The sequence below is a fragment of the Hemiscyllium ocellatum genome, chromosome 45, assembly GCF_020745735.1.
Source record: "Hemiscyllium ocellatum isolate sHemOce1 chromosome 45, sHemOce1.pat.X.cur, whole genome shotgun sequence".
NCBI classification, from domain to species: Eukaryota; Metazoa; Chordata; class Chondrichthyes; order Orectolobiformes; family Hemiscylliidae; genus Hemiscyllium; species Hemiscyllium ocellatum.
Window position 1 is genome coordinate 17,364,116 of NC_083445.1, and position 22,541 is coordinate 17,386,656.

Consider the following 22,541-nt stretch of genomic DNA (forward strand, 5'->3'; position numbering starts at 1 on the left):
ACCCTCCCTTCCACTGCTCCCAGCCACCAACTGGATTCATTCCTCCCATTGACCAACCAGATTATACCCTTTAGTTGTCTTCACCTATCCCCACTTCACCACTCTTTACCCCCCACCCCCCACACCCACCCCCAGTGCTGAAGAAGGGTCACACCCGAAACGTTGACTTCTCCAGCTCCTGATGCTGCCTGGCTTGCTGTATTCTTCCAGCCTCCTGCCTGTCGACTTTGGATTCCAGCATCTGCAGATTTTTTTTGTCTTGAGCTGGATTAACTCTGTTGGGGTTCCTTTCCCCTGGGCTGGAGGAGACAGCAAGTGAGGGAAATCTGTTTTGCTGAATTTGCCTTTGCCAAGGGTGTGTTTATGGGATGCTGCTACATTGGAACAGTTAATGATTGGTGGTTAAATAATAAATTATGTTATTAAATATTTCTCTTGAGTTAAAGTTATGCCACTTCTTTTTTTAAATTTGTATTTTTAAAACTGTGGAGTAAGAATAAAGCATATTTTCGTTAAAGTGTAGTAGTTTACCCAATCAAATCACAACTGGAATGCAGCATCGTACACTCGCCTTTAAATAAGATTAAAATGTCTAGGCTATCTCCTTGATCCTTTATGAGGGGGTTTGGCCTGGTCCATAACACTGCAGTCCGACAGACCAATGTCAAATTGCTCCTGACAGCACATTGTCTACAAATTCCACATCAGAGTTCCTGAAATGCAATGATACGTTTCTGCTTCCTGTGATATCCCGGGGCTCTGGAAGATTCCCAGAAGGTTTCTCACGCAATTCTCAGTTGGCTGCAATGAAGAGCAATCATCGAAACATGGTGATCATTCCAGGAGACCTTACTTACAAAAGATGACATTAACCAGTTACCAAAAAAGACCTTCTGCCATCATCATGTAACCCCTGAGGCTTCCTTCCCAGTGTTCTGTATGGACTCATAGCATCACACAGCACAGAGACAGACCCTTCGGTCCAACCAGTCCATGCCGACCATAATCCCAAACTAAACTAGTCTCACCTGCCTGCTCCTGGCCCATATCCCTCCAACACCTCTCCCGTTCATGTACCTACCTGAATGTCTTTTAAACATTATGCTGTTTCCAAAGGAAATTACAACCATCATTCTCACTGTGCCAACCAGGAAAAGCTAAAGAAGTTGGCACCTTACATAACTACTTTGCTTATTTACCCAGGATAGGTATCTACACAAGCAACAGCTCACTTCTTCTGGTATATTCACTGGTAAGATTAATATTCCAACTTCATTTCCAGTTTGCTGTCATCTCAGAACTGTTGCTGTACAGTAAGTGCCTCAGTCACTCAATCCTTCTACATGTTTATTTACAAATGTGCACATGCCACAATCTACTCGAAGATGGAGATGAGGAGGAATTTTGTCTCTGAGAAGATCATAAATATTTAGAATTCTCAGAGGTCAGGAGTGTGGGTCACTGAATGTACTGAGGCAGAATTTTGAATTGGAGGAGAGTCAAGGGTTCTGGGAAACAGAGAGGAAAGTAATAGCCCTTCACTTCAGCTTCCAATCAAATTGTTGGGAAAAAAGAGAGAGAGAGACATGGAGTCGAACATTCATCAGGACAAACTGGCAAGAATATCAAATCTCAAAGGAGACAACAACTTATTCTGCATGAGGAGAGGGTATCAGCACAGAGACTGGAAACTAACCAAGGAGTGAAATCACCTACAAACCAGGGTGATGAATGATTCTGGCTATTCAACTGCGGGACACCTCATCTGACCTGCCCTCATAATCTGTCCTACATGCAGTGATGGATTTTTTTTAACCATAGCAGCATACCCTACCAGAGGAGGCAATATTTATGTTAGCTCCCATAACGTAAGAACTATTCACAAATTATGAACTAGACGGGAGTCGCATAGTTGTGTAAGATTCAATAGATATTTATTATGGTTCCTATACATTACAGTTGAGAGTGTGTTGCTGGGAAAGCACAGCAGGTCAGGCAGCATCCGTGGAGCAGGAGAATTGATGTTATGGGCAAAAGCCCTTCATCAGGAATGACGTTCTCCTTTCTCCTGTACATTATTTGGTATCTGGGCTCACGGTGAGTTATAAGTGCTTGCACGATTCTCTCAGTGTGCTGTGCTGCCCCACTAAGATGGAGACCGAGAGTTTTGTACCTGCAAATCACAAGCCAAGATGCAACGATTACACCACAAAGGTACACTGTGCTGTGAGACATATCCCACCAGTGAACAAGCCTGAACCTATACTTAGCTGAAAGCAGGACGTAGCTCCCGATCTGTTCCAGGTCAGTTACAATGCAGTTGCAAAAAACTTGACTATGATTTTTTAATAGCTCAGGGTTTAATCCCAGGAGCGGTTTCAAATGAATAGCTCTGCAGTTAAATCGCATTTAGCATTTTCATCAGATTATAATTAGACGTCTTGTTACTACTGCATATTTTGTCAGTGTTTTGGGTCAAAGGGACCGTTCATTAACACCATTGTGTGTCTCCCCTTCCCCCTCTACACCCCCAATACCAGGTGGTTGGAGAAGACAGGGAAATTAGGGACAGGCAATATCCCAAGAAACAAAGAAACAAATGCAGCACAATGACTCAGTGGTTAGCACTGCTGCCTCACAGTGCCAGGGGCCCAGTTTGATCCCAGCCTCGGGTGACTGTCTGTATAGAGTTTGCACATTCTCCCCAATGCCTGCGTGGGTTTGCTCTGGTTTTCTCCCACAGTCCAAAGATGTGCAAGTTCGGGTGGATTGGCCATGCTAAGTTGTCCATCCTGTTAGATGCATTAGTCAGGGATAAATGGGTCTGGGTGGGTTACTCTTCGGAGGGCCAGTGTAGACTTGTTGGGCTGAAGGGCCTGTTTCCACACTGTAGGGAATCTAATTTTTACAGAGCATAAAATTAATTAATTTTATTTATATTAACTTTATAAGTTTGGACGATTTTGTGCCGTCACAATTGTTATGCTTCATGATCTGTAAATGATTGTGTTGATGGTCCAGGAATTGGCTCCTACTTATAGTTCCCTCTCATTACAGGATCTGTGTGGAATAGATCTGCACTTTTTGGTCAGTGCATTGAGTATCGGAGTTGGGAGGTCATGTTGCAGCTGTACAGGACTTTAGTGAGCCCATATTTGGGATGCTGCATTCGATTCTGGTCTCCTGTTATAGGAAGGATGCTGTAAAACTTGAAAGGATGCTGCTGGGGTTGGAGAGTTTGAGTTGCAGGGAGGGGTTGAATAGGCTGGGTCTGTTTTCTCTGGAGCTGGGCGAAAGAGAGGTTTATAAAATCACAAAGGGTGTGGATAGGGTGAATAGTCAAGGTCTTTATCCCAATGCTTGGGAACCAAACCTAGATGGTATGGGTTTGGGGTGGGAGGGGAAAGATTTAGATTAGATTACTTACAGTGTGGAAACAGGCCCTTCGGCCCAACAAGTCCACACCAACCCGCCACCCACCCATTCCCCTACATTTACCCCTTTACCTAACACTACGGGCAATTTAACATGGCCAATTCACCTGACCTGCACATCTTTGGACTGTGGGAGGAAACCGGAGCACCTGGAGGAAACCCACGCAGACACGGGGAGAACGTGCAAACTCCACACAGTCAGTCGCCTGAGTCGGGAATTGAACTCAGGTCTCTGGCTCTGTGAGGCAGCAGTGCTAACCACTGTACCACCCACAAAGAGAGTCTTAAGGGGCAACTTTTTCACACAGAGAGTTGCGCGTGAATGGAATGAGCTGCCAGAGGAAGTGGTGGAGGCTGCTACAAATACAAGGCATCTGGATAGGTAGATGAATAGGAAGGGTTTGGAGGGATATGGGCCAAGTGCTGGCAAATGGGACTAGATTAATTTAGGATATCTGGTTGGCATAGACGAGTTAGACCGAAGGGTGTACTTCCATGCTGTACATCTCTATGACTTTTCAGTGGGGGTGTGATGAGGTGAACTAGCTCCCTGTTTGATCACTGCTGCATTGACAGGAGCTACCCAGAGAGTTTGGCATCATCGACCTGAAGTGAGCCTCCAGCAGGGTTCAGTGGTTGGTAACCAACACCACATGCACCCCCACCCCCCACCCCACCTCCCCCCCCCCAGCCCCAACTTTACACATCATTGGATTATCTTAAAGGAAAATCCTTTCTTGGGAAATTGGTTAACGTTCATTGCCTGTCTCGAATTGCCCTGGAGCCAAACACCTCGTTGCGTGATTTCAGAGGGCAGGTAAGAGTCAACCGTGTTACAGCAGGTCTGGAGTCACGTGTAGGCCTGATCAGGAAAGGGTGGCAGATTTCCTTCCTTTAAAGGACAGTCATGAGCCAGACAGGACTTTATTCTGTCACTCCTCGGGTGTGGGCACCGCTGGCTGGCCTGCATTTAGTGCCCATCCCTAGCTGCCCTTGAACTGAGTGGCTTGCTAGGCAATATCAGAGGACAGTTGAGAATGTTGCTGTGGGTGCGGAGTCACATGTAGGCCAGACCAGGTAAGGATGGCAGATTCCCTTCCCGAAAGGGAACCAATCAGCAATGGCTTCATGGTCATCAGTAGATTCTGGATCCCAGATTTTGTTGGAAAATTGAATCGAAACTCGACCACCTGTTGCAGCAGGATTTGAACCCGGACCATTTTTGGGATTGATATTCGAGTTATAATAGCACTAGCCCATTGCCAACTCGAACAACAGACTAGCAATGGGTTAACAGATGGTCACCATTACTGAGAACATTCAGTTCCAGATTTATTCATCAAATTTTCAGTTTGACTTGCTGTTGTTGTGGGACTTATGGTCCTCAACATTGACCCAGGCCGCTATATCGATTACATGACCACCCAGCACCACATCCTCGTCATGCTATGAAGGGGAAGAACAGTGATCAATACAGAAGTTCATTTCCTTTAGATTGCGGCATGTTTATTTACAAAGTTGAGAGAAAGTGCGGAGCAGAAAATGTAACTCAAAATGTTAGGATAATAAAGTACAGCAGCACAGAACTCAATGGGTAGGATGAGCTATCAAGCATGTTCAGTCAGAATCATTCATATAACTCCTTAACATACATGAAGTTTCAACAGCTCATGGTAAACTGTTACTGTACAATGCAAAACTCATGACAGAAAAAGAAGTTCCCCCTGAAAGGTAACATTGATGTTGAATGCACATCTCAAACATGGATCTCCTCATCCAGTTCATTTCAATTCGAATCACTCCATCATGGGGTAGTTGCTCAGGCCAACCCATTTTTAGGGCTCTTTAGGACCATTGGGAATGCTCAGAAACAGCATCCCAATGGAAGATCCCACACAATATTCCCTGAGAGGACCCATCCCAGCAAAATCCTAGTGATAAAGTGCATGGCAGTCCCATCTCCAGACGGTCTGGGCCAGGGAGAGGTTGTTCATGCTGCGTTGTGACAGCTGCTGTCTCTGATCTAGAGCAACCAAGAGAAACAGGGTTAGTTTGCATTAATCTCAGCTCCCCCCCCCTCCAAGAGGTCTCCCCCTGACAGTCACGATAATTGCCCCCCACAGCACTAACACTCAACACTGCCAGACTGAGCCGTGACCCAATAGGGGAGCGTTGTTCCCCCTTGAAGGTTAGAAAATGTGAGTTCAACCCCCCACTCAAAGAGATGAAAACCCAGTGGGAAAGGTTCCTTGAGAGGACAAAAAAAAGAGCAGAAACTGCAGATGCTGGAAATCAGAAACAAGGACAAAAATCGCTGGGAAAACTCAGCAGGTCAGGCAGAATCTGTGGAGAGAGAAAGCAGAGTTAACATTCCTGGCCCAGAAAATCCTTCAGGGTTCAGTTTACGACTACACATAGCAAGCCGCACTTTTTGTTGAGTTTCAAATTTGCGTCTTGTTTTGAGGAAATATGTAGACAGGATAGTGAAGAAGGTGTTTGGTAGACCTGCCTTTATTGGTCAGAGCATTGGGTACAGGTGTTGGGAGGTCATGTTGAGGCTGTACAGGACATTGGTGAGGCCACTGTTGGAATATTGTGTGTAATTCTGGTCTCCCTGCTGTAGGAAGGATGTTGTTAAACTTAAAAGAGTTCAGAAAAGATTTACAAGAATGTTGCCAGGGTTGGAGGATCTGAGCTACAGGGAGACGCTGAACAGGCCGGGGCTCTTTTCCCTGGAGATTCGGATGCTGAGGGGTGACCTTATAGAGGTTTACAAAATGATGAGGAGCATGGATAGGATAAATAGACAAAGTCGTTTCCCTGGGGTCGGGGAGTCCAGAACTAGTGGGCATAGGTTTAGTGTGAGAGTGGAAAGATATAAAAGTGACCTAAAGGGCAACTTTCTCACATAGAGGGTGGTTCATGCATGTAATGAGCTGCCAAAGGAAGTGGTGGAGGCTGATACAATTGCAACATTTAAGAGGCATTTGATTGGGTATATGAATAGGAAGAGTTTGGAGGGATATGGGCCGGGTACTGACAGATGAGACTAGATTGGGTTGGGATGTCTGGTCGGCATGGACAGGTTGGACTGAAGGGTCTGTTTCCATGCTGTACATTTCCATGACTCTATGACTACCAGGAATGAGGCTTGTGAGTGGGGGCTGAGAGATACATGGAAGGGGGGTGGGGTTGGGAGGACTCTACATTCGGGAGACAGGATGCCTTCTTACGGATCGTTTCAGAGAACATCACTGGGACACCCATACCCACCAACCTCGCCGCCCTGTAGCTGAACACTTCAACTCCCCCTCCCACTTCATCAAGGACATGCAGGTCCTAGGCCTCCTCCACTGCCAAAACATTCCCACCCCACGTCTGGAGGAGGAACACCCCATATTCCGCCTTGGGATTCTGCAACCACACAGGATAAATGTGGATTTCAAAAGCTTCCTCACTTTGCCTCTCCTCACATTATCCCAGTTCCATCCTCCACTCAGTAAGGCCCAATACCTTGAGGGAGCTAGACAGAGAGTTGTTCTCATTGGCAGATGGTTCAATAATGGAACCTGAATGCTTGAGGAACCAAAGGTAACAGTCAACCTGAGCAACAAGTGTTTAGGATCTGGAAAGGTGCTGTCTGAAACTGGTGGAGACAAGTTTGGTCCTGACTTTCAAAACTAATGTTACTCAGACGAAACACAATTTGCAGTGATGCAGGAAGAAAGAAGGAAGATGGGACTGACTGAGACAGAGAGAGAGAGAGAGAGAGAGAGTGGAAGCAGAGAGATGAGGTCCTGAATGGTCCCATTCCCTGCTGTAATTAAGCTACCATTCTACATTTAGCGTAGTGCCGAGGAAGGCCACATTGACTGACAGGCAGACTCAGGTTCTCTTGCACAAAAAAAAGGCCCACATTCGATTTTCCAGAAAATCTGCATTTACATAGCGCTTTGCAGGGCATCCTAAAGTGCTGCACCGCAAGAAAAGTGTTGGAGGAACTGCGGTAGTGAATTGCCACAGCAAAGTGCCAACACAGTTAATATCTTTGATGGCTGAGGACAAGTCCTCAACTTTTTCAAATTGGTGTTTTTTTGGATCTTTCCCTCCACATGGTGGGGAGAGCAGAATTGGCTCATTGAGAAAGGTGGAACACATCACGGACAATGCAACACTCCCTCAGGACTTCACTGCGCTGTCAGTTTAGATTCGGCACTCTGCAACAGGGTTTAAATCTCCAGCTCTCCACCTCCCAGACAAAGGGAGTGATTAATCCAAGGCAGTGATTATAGTTTTGATTTGATTCATTACTGTCATATGTACCCAGGCACAGTGAAAAGTTTTGTTTTGCATGCAGTGCAGACAGATCATACCATACAAAATGTTTCAGGGTTATAGAACTGAGTAAAATGTTGCAAATGAGAAGATGCACAAAGAGCAAGATCAACATTAAATTTAAAATTTGAGAGGTCCATTTAGAAATCTAATAACAGCAGGGAAGAAACTGTTCTTGAACCTGTTGGTACGTGTGTTTAAGCTTTCTTTTTTTTTAAGATTAGATTACTTACAGTGTGGAAACAGGCCCTTCGGCCCAACAATTCCACACCGACCCGCCAAAGCGCAACCCACCCATACCCCTACATTTACCCCTTACCTAACACTACAGGCAATTTAACATGGCCAATTCACCTGACCCGCACATCTTTGGACTGTGGGAGGAAACCAGAGCATCCAGAGGAAACCCGCGCAGACACGGGGAGAACGTGCAAACTCAACACAGTCAGTCGCCTGAGTCAGGAATTGAACCCAGGTCTCAGGCGCTGTGAGGCAGCAGTGCTAACCACTGTGCCACCCACATACCTTTCATACCTTACGCCTGACAGAAGCGGTTGGAAGGGATTATAACCAGGGTAGGAGGAGTCTTTGTTGACATTAGCTGCCCTTCCAGCATCACTGCAGATGTGATCAGTTTGTGCAGCAGCTCTCTCGTACAGTCAGTGGGAGACGCTGTTGTCCAGACACTAATGAAAATGGAGAAGCAAACCTGATATGTTGAGCTGTTCTTCGACTGCAGACTGATCATTGGGACCATGGACGATTGGATGAACTCGGAGTACAAAATGGGCTTCAAGCAGCATGGGAACCATTTCCGGTATTCATCCCTCACCTTTGGAAAAAAACAAAATGGCACCGTTAGCTATGTTTCCAGGGAATCAGAACATGACTTTGAGGACATCTGAAGCAAGAGACACATTGAGGGAGAAAAGAACAGAAATCTATATTGGCATAATAAAAAAATGCATCAGGGGCTGGTTTAGCTCAGTTGACTAGATAGCTGGTTTCTCATCTAGAATAACACCATCAACATAGGTTCAATCCCCATCTTGGCCTGTGGGATTCAATCCCCACCTGTGGTTACTGTGAATGGTCCCACTATTTAGCCTCTACCATTGCCTGAACTGTGATAAGCTTCAGGTTAAACCACCACCATCAGTGGTCTGCCTTTATTAAGAAAGCAGGCTTTGATCTGGTGAGACTACAGAGATTTGGCTTGACCATTCGGTCAAATACGCTGAAGCCTTGAAAGGACTGTCCATTAGCCCCACCAGACCATTCTCTATTAACCTAGCAAGAATGCTCTATTCAATTTCTGTTCCAAGTATTGCCAGTGAATTGATTTCTACTGCAGGCATCACGTTCCTCATCATCAACAGTACACTGTGTAAATTAAATTCTATCTGCCTCCAATCCTGGTTCTCCTTTGTTGGTACTTTAAAATCAATCATACCAAAGTCAAAGGAATTGATCAAGGCTCCTGCGGAATAGGAACAGCTCAGTACAGGACAGGTGGGACCAATGGCCATTTTCCCTAAGCTCCAGACACTGTCTGATACGATGAGGGGGAAAGAGATATTGAGCATTGAGAAAGGGAGGTGAGAATGAACAGACAGGCACCAACAGGCATTAACAGACAGGACAAGCATTCATCAAAAACTATGGCTTTGGGTATTTTCAACTCAAGATGAAGGCAGCACAGAGCAAAGAATTCCAAATATAGGAATGCAATGGTTGGATAGGAAATGGCACTGAATCAATGGAAGTGACATCACGTCAAATCAAGGGGTGTGGGTGGAACAACAATAAGACTATTGTCTGGGAAATAGAGGGATGTGGGGTATACCAGAGAGTGTTACAGTGAGGGGTGCGGGGTATATCAGAGAGTGTTACAGTGAGGGGGTGTTGGGTATACGAAAGTGTGTTACAGTGAGAGGTGTGGGGTATATCAGAGAGTGTTACAGTGAGGGGTGTGGAGTATATCAGAGAGTGTTACAGTGAGGGGTGCGGGGTATATCAGAGAGTGTTACAGTGGGGGGTGTGGGGGGTATATCAGAGTGTGTTACAGTGAGGGGTGCGGGGTATATCAGAGAGTGTTACAGTGAGGGCTGCGGGGTATAACAGAAAGTGTTACAGTGAGGGGTGCGGGATATATCAGAGAGTGTTACAGTGAGGGGTGCGGGGTGTGACAGAAAGTGTTACAGTGAGGGGTGTGGGGTATATCAGAGAGTGTTGCAGTGAGGGGTGTGGGAAATATCAGAGAGTGTTACAGTGAGGGGAGTGGGGTATGTCAGAAAGTGTTACAGTGAGGGGTGCGGGGTATATTAGAAAGTGTTACAGTGAGGGTTGTGTAGTATATCAGAGAGTGTTACAGTGAGGGGTGTGGGATATATCAGAGAGTGTTGCAGTGGGGTTTGTGGAGTATATCAGAGAGTGTTCCAGTGAGGTGTGTGGGGTATATCAGAGAGTGTTGCAGTGAGGGGTGTGGGGTATATCAGAGAGTGTTACAGTGTGAGGTGTGGGGTATAACAGAGAGTGTTACAGTGTGTGTGTGTGGTATAACAGAGTGTGTTACACTGAGTGGTGTGGAGTATATCAGAGAGTGTTAAGTGAGGGGTGTGAGGTATATCGGAGGGTGTTGCAGTGAGGGGTGTGGGATATACCAGAGAGTGTTACAGGGAGGTGTGTGGGGTATAACAGAGAGTGTTACAGTGAGGCGTGCGGGGTATAACAGAGAGTGTTACAGTGAGCGGTGTGGGGTCTATCAGAGAGTGTTACAGTGATGGGTGAGGGGTATGTCAGAGAGTGTTACAGTGAGAGGTGTGGGGTATATCAGACAGTGTTACAATGAGGCCTGCGGGGTATAACAGAGAATGTTACAGTGAGAGGTGTGTGGTACATCAGAGAGTGTTACAGTGAGGGGTGTGGGGTATAACAGAGAGTGTTACAGTGAGTGGTGTGTGGAGGGGTGTGTGGTACATCAGAGAGTGTTACAGTGAGGGGTATGGGGTATATCAGAGAGTGTTAGAGTGATGGGGTGTGGGATGTATTAAAGAGTCTTACAGTGAGGGGTATGGGGTATATCAGAATGTGAGGGGGGTGGAGAGGTGCAATGAGATTTATCTGAGCTGTATTGTGTGGGATGTGAGGGGTCAGAATGAGGGAAGGACAGCTGCACACTGCAGTGATTGACACCGCTGAGTCGGAGACAGCCTCCTACCTGTTTGTTGAGTAGACAGTGAAGAATGAAGATGAATGCTCCTTGTAGGCTGTTAATGATGGTGAATATATACGCCATAGTGATGGTTTCTTTCTGAAAGTGGAAAATCCCAAATATCCAGGTACAGCCGAGGAGAAATAACTGAGCGATCGCTGTCACTGTAAAGGACCTGGGATAGCAATAAAAAATTTAATATTTCTGGAAAAATTAACTTTTAAGAGACAGTTCTTATCTTGACATTCTGATACCACACACACCTGAACATCTTCAGTTTTGGGGCGTCTTTCTGAATGGAGGACATTTTCTTTGCTAACTTGACCAGGGTGATGCAGTAGAAGACTATATTGATCTGTAAAAAATGGAAAGTTTCAGTTAAGCTAGAAATAAGGAACAGCTCGATCTTCTTGGGATTGTTCTTCCCGTTCAAGAACCTGGGTCAGAACAGATGTCCTATCCCAGGTAGTATCAGACGGGATTGAACATTTGATTGCCTTCCCTTGCACTGTCGGTAAACTCTTCCAGACCAAACTCAGAGCAAGCGTCTCCATCTAAAACAGCAATTGCTGGAAAAGCTCAGCAGGTCTGGCAACAAGTGTGATGAGAGAATTCAGAGTTAATGTTTTGGGTCCAGTGACCATTTCTCAGAGTTAAGGTCTTCCTGGGCTGTCTCACGATCTGTTTCTTGATCAGGTATAGGCTGAGGTGCTCAATGGTTAGCACTACTGCCTCAGCGCCAGGGACCTGGGTTCGATTCTATCCTTGGGCAGCTGTGTGTGTGGAGTTTGCACATTCTCCCCGTGTCTGTGTGGGTTTCCTCCGGGTGCTCAGGTTTCCTCCCACAGTCCAACGATGTGCAGATACAGGTGGATTAGCCAAGCTAACTTGCTCCATAGCGTTCAGGGTTGTGTAGGTTAGGTGCATTGGTCAGGGGTAAATGTAAGGTGGGGGAATGGGTCTGGCTGTGTTACTCTTCAGAGGGTCAGTGTGGACTTGTTGGGCTAAAGGGTCTGTTTCCACACTGTAGGGATTCTATTAGATGGTAATACTGGTTAGCTCAGTTAGTTGGATAGCTGGCCTTGATGCCAATACCATCTGGTCAATTCCTGCACCAGCTACAGTCACTATGAAGATTTCATCTTTACCTTTCCCCTGCAACATGCCAACTGTCAGTCTTCCCTCTCTCACTCAGGCCTCCTAAGCCAGAGGTGGGGACACTGCCGCTTAGAGATGTATTTATAAAGAACATAGCACTACAGCACAGGAACAGGCCCAGGCCCTTCAGCCCTCCAAGCCTGAGCTGATCCAGATCCTTGAACTAAACCTGCTGCCTATTTTCTAAGGATCTGTATCCCTTTGCTCCCTGCCCATTCATGTATCTGTCTAGATACATCTTAAATGGCACTTTCGTTCCACCCTTACCACCTCCATTGGCATCGTGTTCCAGACCCCCACCTCCCTCTGTGTAAAGAACGTCCCACACATATCTCCCTAAACCCTTCCCCTCTCACTTTGAACTTGTGACCCCTAGTAATTGACTCCCCCCCACTCTGGAAAAAAGCTTCTTGCTCTCCTCCCTGTCTATACCTCTCATGATTTTGTAGATCTCAATCAGGTCCCCACTCAACCATCTTTCTAATGAAAATAATCCTAACCTATTCAACCTCTCTTCATAGCTAGCGCCCCTCATACCAGGCACCATCCTGGTGAGCCTCCTCTGCACTTTATCCAAAGTAGCCACATCCTTTTGTTAACGTGGCGACCAGAACTGTACGCAGTATTCCAAATGTGGCCGAACTAAAGTCTTACACAATTGTTTATGATTTGAAACTCATTCTCCCATGTCGCTCCTGAGTATGGGTCCCCTCTCAGATTTTTTTTTGTTATTTATTCACTCGTGGGGTGTGGCCATCACAGCCTGGGCTAGCGTTTATCACCAAACTCTAGTTTTTCTTGAGATGGTGGGCCTGTGGTGAGCAGCCCTTCTTGTACAGTGATGTTTTGAAACTGTCATCGATTTTTATATAAACAAAAGTCTGGTTCACTCTTGTCCTGTAGGGAAGGAAATCTATAGGTCCATATGTGATCTGGCCTACATATGATACCACACCAGACCCAAAGCAATATGGCTGACTCTTAACTTCCCCTCTGGAATGGCACTGGCTTGCCCTTGAGTTCAAGAGTAGTGAGGGATTGACAAAGAAAGGACAAAAGCTAGAAGATGGTTTGGAATGGGAAGAGATTACAATACTGTGGATGGAGTAATGGGGTTAATGAGAATCAGTCAGTTAGTTTAATAACTGATGATATAAGGAGGACATAAGCAGGATAGTCCATGAGAGAAGGAAGGATTCTGTATTCGGAGACATCTGGTTCAAAACAGGGCTGGTGCACTGTATGGAATTAATATCTCGAGGTAAATTATTGCGCCATGGCTTGTCCAGATTATAGCTACAGCAGGCTGATAGGGATCACCAACAAATCAACAGAAAAGGGACTGGAACAAATTGCCGGTAGTGTTCAGGGATGTGTAGGTTAAGTGCATTAGTCAGAGGTAAATGTAGAGCAATAGGGGTAGGGGAAATGGGTCTGGGTGGGAATTTCTTCAGAGTGGTCAGTGTGGACTTGTTGGGCCAAATGTGTCCACATTGTAGGGATTCTACTGTTCTATGATTGTATGAAATGAAGCCTAATCTTTATTGGTTGACTTCTTTTCCGTGGTTCCCCTTATCCCAAACCAAATACTGAAGGGTTAGTATCTGTTTCAAAGTAGTGGCCACAGTCTTAAGGTCAGATTTGGAAGGAACGCAAGGGTGGTGGGTATCTGAAATTTGATACTTGGTATCTCAAGACATTTAAGAAGGAATCAAACACTTGAAATGTCATCATACACGTGGCTCGATCAGCTTGATGACCAGCACGGATACTGTGGGCCGAATGTTCTCATTCTGTGCTGTTAAAGATTTGCGATTGTTGCCTAGCCACCTACAATGGCTTCTCACTGTAACCTTGCCCCTTCAGTGTCTTCATCGAGAGTGTGTTGCTGGAAAAGCGCAGCAGGTCAGGCAACATCCAAGGAGCAGGAGAATCGACGATTCGGGCATGAGCCCTTCGTCAATCTTCACTTTCTCCCTTCGATGGGCTTGGTAACCATGTTCCCCAACTCTGTTAGCTGCTAATTGGGAATCATTCATTGATCGTAGGTGGCACAGTGGCTCAATGGTTAACACTGCTGCCTCACCAGCACCAGGGAACCTGGATTCAATTAACGCCTGGGGCAATTTGTGTGGAGTTTGCATGTTAGAATCACACAATTCCCACAGCGTGGAAACAGGCCCTTTGTTGACCCTCTAGAAGGTAACCCACCCAGACCCATTTCCCCACCCTATTACTCTACATTTACCCCTGACTAATGCACCTAATCCACACATCCCTGAACACTAGGGACAATTTAGCGTGGTCAATCCACCTAATCTGTACATCTTTGGATTGTGGGATGAAACTGGAGCACCTGGAGGAAACCCACGCAGACACAGGGAGAATGTGCAAACTCCGCACAGATGGACGCCCGAGGAGGGAATCGAACCTGGGTCCCTGGCGCTGTGAGGCCGCAGTGCTAACCACTGCTTCCCATATCCTTGTGGGTTTCCTCCCAGGGCCTAGACATGTGCAAATAAGGTGGATTGGCCATTCTAAATTGTTCCATAGCTTCCAGGCATGAGCAGGCTAGATGGGGTTAGCCATAGGAAGTATAGGGTGGGTTTGGGTGGGATGCCCTTCAGAGGGCTAGTGTGAACTTGATGGGCTGAATGGCTTGCTTCCACACTGTAGGGATTCTATGATTGTCTCTTTATGTCCAAACACCCTCATGTCTTTTTTTGGCCCTGTGTGTTTCTGTTCCTCAGCTGGACCTCAGAGATGCCCCGCTCCCTTCACAATGAAGTGCAGCCATGCACTGAACCTCCTGCCTGGCTCTCACCATTATAATAGCACAGACCGGTCCCAGGAAGCTCCACAGGAAATGTTTATCCAGGGACAGCCAGCAGCTGCAGGAGAAAGGAAACAGACTGTTAGCAGGAACAGACATCGAGAACAGACCAAAGGGAGAAGGCGAACGCATTCCTGTCAAAGATTTCTGTACCTCCCACCACAAGCAAACAAACTAAAAATAAATCCCGTTTGTCAGCTGTAAGAGGAGACTCAGCGGACAGGGAAGAGAAGTTGGATCTGGCTGGTGCTTCACTCATTCAGAAGCGAAGGCTGATTCCTATCAGGAACATCAAAGCGTGCTCCGCATAATCCTGCCAAGATCTAAAAATAAACTGCTGAGCAAGAGAGAGCTTCCTACTCTCTGGGCTATTTCCCCTGGCGCTTTCCAAAGGTTTGGATGCACATAAAGCAAAGAGGTTTTCAGAGGACGGGAGTGGGAATGTGGAAGGCTACGGGGGGGGGGGGCAAAATGATTTCTTTCAGGCATTGATCAAGTTGTCCCATAGGATATCAAAATGTCCCACCTTAGGATTGTTTCTGTTCCTGTAAGTCGAAGAGTGTGGTACTGGAAAAGCACAGTCGGTCAGGCAGCATCCGAGGAACAGGAGAGTCGATGTTCCTGGCATAAGCCCCTCCTCAGACATTCCTGATGAAGGGCTCATGCCCGAAACGTCGACCCTCCTGCTCCTCGGATGCTGCCTGACCGGCTGTGCTTTTCCAGCACCACACTCTTCGACTCTGACCCTCCAACACCTGCAGCCCTCACTTTCTCTCTGCTCTTGGAAGAGTCATTTATGAGCGTGCAATTGCGTGGGAGAGCTTTCTGAATGCTGGCCTGAGAGACGGAATGAACTGTGTAGATTTCTCAAGCAGTAGTAAAAAGTGAGGTCTGCAGATGCTGGAGATCAGAGCTGAAAATGTGTTGCTGGTTAAAGCACAGCAGGTTAGGCAGCATCCAAGGAACAGGAAATTCGACGTTTCGGGCCAGAGCCCTTCATCAGCCCTTTCCCGAAGCTCTGGCCCGAAACGTCGAATTTCCTGTTCCTTGGATGCTGCCTAACCTGCTGTGCTTTAACCAGCAACACATTTTCAGCTCAGATTTCTCAAGAACCCGGTCCACCCTGTCCTGATGAAGGGGCAGCGCTCCGAAAACTTGTGATTTCAAATAAACCTATTGGGCTCTAGCCTGGTGTCATGTGACCTCTCACCCTGGATGAAAGGTCAGAGGCCACCCTTGCTAGCGGCACAGGAAGAGTTAAACCTTCCAGCAGGAACCCCTCCCCCACCTCCACCACCTGTAAGACCTTGAGACTATAGCAGCGTGCGCCTCCATGAAAGAAATATTTTGCAAAAATAAAGACTGAAGATTGATCACGTAATGAAGTGGAAATGTAGGTCAGTTTCTTCAGCGCTGTGGTCTCTTTTTTAACTGAGAGCCACCGTACCGGTGACAGATCACACAGTTTGCAGCCAGAGCAAATGCACGTTTGCCCTGCATTTAAAAGGAGCTGAGTATGACGCAGACTCCAGATGCAGCTCTTGCTTTTGCGTGTTGGAAGTGTGACTATGAACAAATTCCAGAAGCCACTGCAACGTATCACAGGGAATGTGGTACGTACTGCTTGCTTGTTCCATAGCCCTCGTGACGCACGGCAGCGGAGATCCCAACAACTAGGAGAGGCAGCCCGTAGCCAAATGGGAGGATGTGCCGTTTCCTGAGGCATCCCGCGTTGAAAACCTTCACCACCATCAGGTAGAGCTGTATCCCTTCCAGGCACATCCAGGCAAACACAGTCAAGAAGAAGTAATGTAGAAATCCAGCGATGATCGCACAGACAAGCTAGGAAAGAACAGTGGTGTATTGAGCGTCCTGTCTCCACCAACAGAGAAGCAAGTCTCCCGGTGAATAACAATGGCCATCCATTTGGGTGTCACAGATGGAAGTTGCAAATGTTCCATCAGTTCCAGCCTGGTCTTTGCCCTGACCTTTATAAAATACATCTCAACTTTTTTTATGAACTGTTTCTGTTACAGTTGGATCAGTTATGATGCCACTTCCTGGAAGCTGTTAAAAATGTGTTTCACTGAACATGGGCATGGTTAGGTTGGGTCTGAATTTATTGCCCTCCCCCAGTTGCCCCTTGAGAAGGTGGTGGGAGAGGTGGTTTGCCCTCATGGGAGAGTCTAGGACTCGAGGGCACAATCTCTGTTGCCCATTTCACACAGACACGAGGAGCAACCTCTTCCCTCAGAGGGGAATGAAGTTGTGCAGTTTGTTCCCACAGAGGGCTGTTGAGGCTGGGTCATTAAGTATACTCAAGGCTGAGATCGGTTTCTAATCAGCAAGGTAATGAAGGGTTATGAGGAAAGGGCAGGGAAGTGGAGTGGACTATTAGATCAGCCACAATCTCAATGATTGATGGAGGTGTTTCAATGGGCTGAATGGCCTATGTCTAATCTTATGGCCTTGTGGGGCAATGATAGCGTTTGGCTCCTGAGTGTGATAGTCTGGTGTTCGCTGATGTTACAATTATAACAGGACACTGATACAGAGCAGCGGCTTTACCTGGTTACTGGTTTGAGAGATACCGACGAGGAACAGCAGCTCCGCCAGAAACAGACACAGGCACAGGTGGGCATGGATGGTGGTGCGCGTGCCTTGGATTGTACGGCAGATCAGGAAGGTGAGGAATGAAATAACGAGGCACACGAGGGAGATGCTTATTCCAACGTACGAAATCAGACTGAGGTTCAGCAGATGCCAGGGATCCTGCAGAATGAGAAATAGCTCAGTGTAACCACCTCACATTCACCGTACACTTCTGTGACCACAATTCACATCCTGTTTTATGTCTCACAGTCTGCATTATTTCGCCTGTCTTGACCCACACAAGTTTCCTCCAAAATAAAAGCGCTTCAGCTCCAATGTTTAATGCTCAGCTTCTGAATCTCCACTGGGTTTACAACACTGTGATTTTTACCAGAGACCCGGTGATGAAATGTTGGTACAGAGATCCACTGATGCAAAGATCTCACCATCTATGTGTCAGTTGCAAGTTTGCAAGGGGTTTTAGTGACTCCATTAACTGAATGTGACCAAACATCTTCTCCTTTTTGCGCTGATTCAGCAACGCTCAATCTCACCTTTAGTTAGGGAACATGATTGACCACAAGTTGTGATGGCCACCATTGCTGGATAGTCCACCAGCAATACCTGACTCATCCATAGCTTACTTGTGACTCTTGAAATGTCTTACAGGCCAGGGGGTGAAAGAGAAATCATGGAAAAGCAGGAAGGGAGGCAGTAGTTTCCGCCAAAGGCATCGCAGAAATGTTCTTCACAGGCTTAAAATCTGAGGTGCACGAGGGGGACGTATGCAGGCAATGCAGGAGAGGACAACTGACTGGAAACAGTCCCCACAAAATGGATTGCCAAATGGGATAGTGCTGGGGGAGGTGGAGTGGTGGACAGTCATAAGGGAAATGGAGAATGGCAGTGAGGAGAGAAAGAGAGAGAGAGAGGAGACAGAGAGGAGTGAAAAAGGAGAAAAGGAGGGGAGAGAGGAAAGAATCATCTCGAAAGGAGTAATTTGATTAGGGATAGTCAACACAGTTTTGTGAAGAGCAGGTTGTGCCTCACAAACCATATTGAGTTCTTTGAGAAAGTGACCAAACAGGTAGATGAAGGTTAAGCAGTTGATATGGGGTAGGTGGATTTCAGTAAAGTATTTGATAGTGTTCCCCATGGTAGGCTATTGCAGAAAGTACAGAGGCAATGGGATTGAGGGTGATTTAGCGGTTTGTATCACAAATTGGCAAACTGAAAGAAGACAGAGGGTGGTGGTTGATGGGAAATGTTCATCCTGGAGTTCAGTTACTAGGGGAGTACCACAAGGATCTGTTTTGGGTCTCTGCTATTTGTGATTTTTACAAATGACCTGGATGAGGACGTAGAAGGATGGGTTAGTAAATTTGTGGATGACACTAAGGTCGGAGGAGTTGTGGATAATGCAGAAGGATGTTGCATGTTACAGAGGGGCATAGATAAGCTGCAGAATTGGGCTGAGAAGTGACAAAGCAGTTTAATGTGGAAAAGTGTGAGGTGATTCACTTTGGAAGGAGAGTACTGGGCTAATGGTAAGATTCTTGGTAGTGTAGATGAGCAAAGAGATCTCAGTGTCCAAGTACATAGATCCCTGAAAGTTGCCACCCAAGTTGATAGGGATTGTTACGAAGGCATATGGTGTGTTAGTTTTTATTAGTAGAGGGATTGAGTTTGGGAGCCATAAGGTCATGTAACAGCTGTACAAAACTCTGGTGCAGCTGCGTTTGGAGTATTGTGTCCAGTTCGGGTCACCGCATTATAGGAAGGATGTGGAAGCTTTGGAAAGGGTTCAGAGAGATTTACTAGGATGTTGAATGGTATGGAGGGAAGGTCTGATGAGGAAAGGCTGTTTTCGTTAGAGAGAAGAAGCTTAAGAGGTGGCTTAATAAAAGATGATCAGAGAATTAGATAGGGTGGACAGTGAGAGCCTTTTTCCTAGTATGGTGATGGTGGACACAGGTTTAAATTAATGGGTGATAGATATAGGACAGATGTCAGAGGTAGGTTCTTTACTCAGAGAGTAGTAGGGATTTGGAAAGCACTGCCTGCAACAGTAGCAGACTCGCCAACTTGAAGGGCATTTAAATGTCATCGGATCAACATATGGGTGAGAATCAGATAGTGTAGGTTAGATGGACTTTAGATTGGTTTCACAGGTTGGCGCAACATCGAGGCCCATCGAGAGCACTGTAATGTGCTATGTTTTATATTCTAGATGTGAGAAAGATAGGAAAGAGGGGAAGAGGAGAAGGAAAAAGATTGAGAGTAGAGAGTCAAAGAGGAGGAAGAGAAAGGGGAAAAGGGACAGAGAGAGGTGAGAAAGAGAAAAGAGAGAAAGGCGAAAGAGAGGGAAGAGAGAAAGGATTTAAAGAAGGGAGAGGGGAGTGAGAGAGAAGAGAAAGTAAGAGAGGAGAGAGAAGAGAAAGACGAGAGAGAGAGAGAGAGAGAGAGACAGAGACAGAGAGAGTTATAATCTAGCATTTTACAGAGGGATTAGATTAGATTCCCCACAGTGTGGAAACAGACTCTTTGGCCCAACCAGTCCACACCGACCCTCCGAAGAGTAGCCCACCCAGACCCATTCCCCTACATTTACCCCTTCACCTAACACTATGGGCAATTTAGCACGGCCAATTCACCTGACCTACACATCTTTGGACTGTGGGAGAAAATTGGAGCACCAGGAAGAAAGCCACACAGAACGTGGGAAGCATAATGAAGGACATGTAGAGTAGTTCGAAGAGCTAACAGCTTTAACAAAGAGGACAACAGCTTTAAAAACGGCAGAATTAAACAAAGAGGAGCAATCGCCTTCCCTGCATTGATTCAGCAGTGTGGACACTATATTGCACCATCCCCATACACATATCAGAGTGTGGACACTATATTGCACATCCCTATACACATTCAGCAGTGTGGACACTATATTGTAGTGTCCCCATACACATTCAGCAGTATGGACACTATATTGCACCATCCCCATATACATTCAGCAGTGTGGACACTATATTGCAGCGTCCCCATACACATTCAGCAGTATGGACACTCTATTGCACCATCCCCACATACATTCAGCAGTGTGGACACTATATTGCAGCATCCTTATATACATTCAGCAGTGTGGACACTATATTGTAGGGTTCCCATACACATTCAGCAGTGTGGACACTATATTGCACCGTCCCCATATACATTCAGCAGTGTGGACACTATATTGCAGCATCCCTATATACATTCAGCAGTGTGGACACTATATTGCAGCATCCCCATACACATTCAGCAGTGGGAACACTATATTGTAGGATCCTCATACACATTCAGCAGTGTGGACAGTATATTGCACCATCCCCATACACATTCAGCAGTGTTGTAACTATATTGCACCATCCCAAAAAACATTCAGCAGTGTGGACACTACATTGCAGCGTCCCCATAGACATTCAGCAGTGTGGACACTATATAACAGCATCCCTATATACATTCAGCAGTGTGGACACTCTATTGCAGCATCCCTATATACATTCAGCAGTGTGGACACTTTATTGTAGCATCCCTATATACATTCAGCAGTGTGGACAGTATATTGCACCATCCCCATACACATTCAGTAATGTGGACACTATATTGCTCATACATATACACGTTCAGCAGTGTGGACACTATACTGAAGGCATTTACCAAGATGTTGCTGGGGATGGAAGGTTTGAGTTAAAAAGAAAGGCTGGATTGGTTGGGACGTTTTTCATGGGAGTGTAAGAGATTGAGAGGTGACTTATAGAAGCTTTTAAAATCATGAGTGGGGTATGATTTGGAGATGCTGGTATTGGACTGGGGTGTGCAAAGTTAAAAATCACACAACACCAGATTATAGTCCTACAGGTTAATTGGAAGCACTAGCTTTTGGAGCAACGCTCCTTCATCAGGTGATTCTGGAGGACACCACTGTAAGGCACAGAATTTATAGCAAAAGTTGACAGTATGACGTAACTGAAATTATACTTTGAAAAATACCTTGACTGTTTGTTGAGTCTCTCATCTGTTAGAATGACCATGATAGTTTCGCTACTTTCACATGTAAATCATAAAACTTTTTAAAGAAACGTTACATTCTCAGTTTAACTGTAACAATTGGTCATTGTTTTTACCTCTTTGTAACAATTGGTGTCAGACCAGATAAGATGTTGAAGGTGTTAGCTCCCTGTGTTCTCTGTCTGTGTAATAATGTTTAGACTGATTCTAATCTAAAAAGTGAGTTAACAAAGTCCTACATGGATTCATGCAGTTTTTGAGCAAAGTGCAATGTAACTCTACAAGTACAAATTCACCCCACAAACGTAAATGCGTATGTGTGTATGTGAGGTTTTTGTGTGTGTGTTTGTGTGTGTGTGTGTGTGTGTGTGCGCGCGCGCGTGCGTGCGTGCGTCAGTGTAAAGTGTCCAAGTCTGTGAGAGGATGCATGTGTGTGTGTGAAAGTGAGTGTGTCTGTAGGAATGTGCATGTGTCTGGGGTGGGGGGCTGAGAGTGTCTGTGAGAGAGAGTTGTATATGTGTGTGTGTGTGTGAGTGTAAAGTGTTTAAGTCTGTGGAAGGATGCATGTGTGAGTGTGAGAGTGTGTGTGTCTGTAGGAATGTATGTAAGTGTGTCTGTGTGCGTGCCTGTATATACGTGTGTCTGTATGTATGTGTGTGTATTGGAGTGCGTGTGTGTGTGTGTGTGTGTGTGTGTGTGTGTAGTGCAATGGTAGTCACCTATAATGTGACATGAACCCAAGGTCCCGGTAAGTCCCTCCCTATCAGCCTCTACTTGGCCACTTTTTGCTGCTGCTTGTCCTGAACTCCGCCTTGGAGGATAGTCACCCGAGGGATGTAGATAGAGTTAATGGTAGTTGTCTTTTCACTCAGACAGGGGATTTCAAGACTAGACTACACAATTTTACGGTAAGAGGAGAGAGATATTAAAA

The 22,541-nt window shown here is 46.0% G+C and overlaps 1 protein-coding gene across 5 annotated transcripts in view; it reads right to left on the reverse strand.

Annotated features, from left to right (window-relative positions):
• Positions 1-1,912: 1,912 nt before the first annotated feature.
• LOC132835961 (adhesion G protein-coupled receptor E2-like) overlaps positions 1,913-22,541 on the reverse strand; it is a 110,126-nt gene continuing 89,497 nt past the window's right edge. For 4 of the 5 annotated variants that reach the window (XM_060855119.1, XM_060855117.1, XM_060855118.1 and 1 more), the window contains 7 exons: positions 17,543-17,746; positions 16,596-16,816; positions 14,966-15,032; positions 11,247-11,338; positions 10,990-11,158; positions 8,479-8,601; positions 4,919-5,457 (listed from right to left, as the gene is read on the reverse strand). In XM_060855119.1, the coding sequence (XP_060711102.1) occupies positions 5,425-5,457; positions 8,479-8,601; positions 10,990-11,158; positions 11,247-11,338; positions 14,966-15,032; positions 16,596-16,816; positions 17,543-17,746 (909 nt within the window). In that variant the 3' untranslated portion in view covers positions 4,919-5,424. Of the gene's footprint in view, positions 2,174-4,918; positions 5,458-8,478; positions 8,602-10,989; positions 11,159-11,246; positions 11,339-14,965; positions 15,033-16,595; positions 16,817-17,542; positions 17,747-22,541 lie in introns of those variants that run through there. The other variant, XM_060855116.1, reaches the window with a different exon arrangement.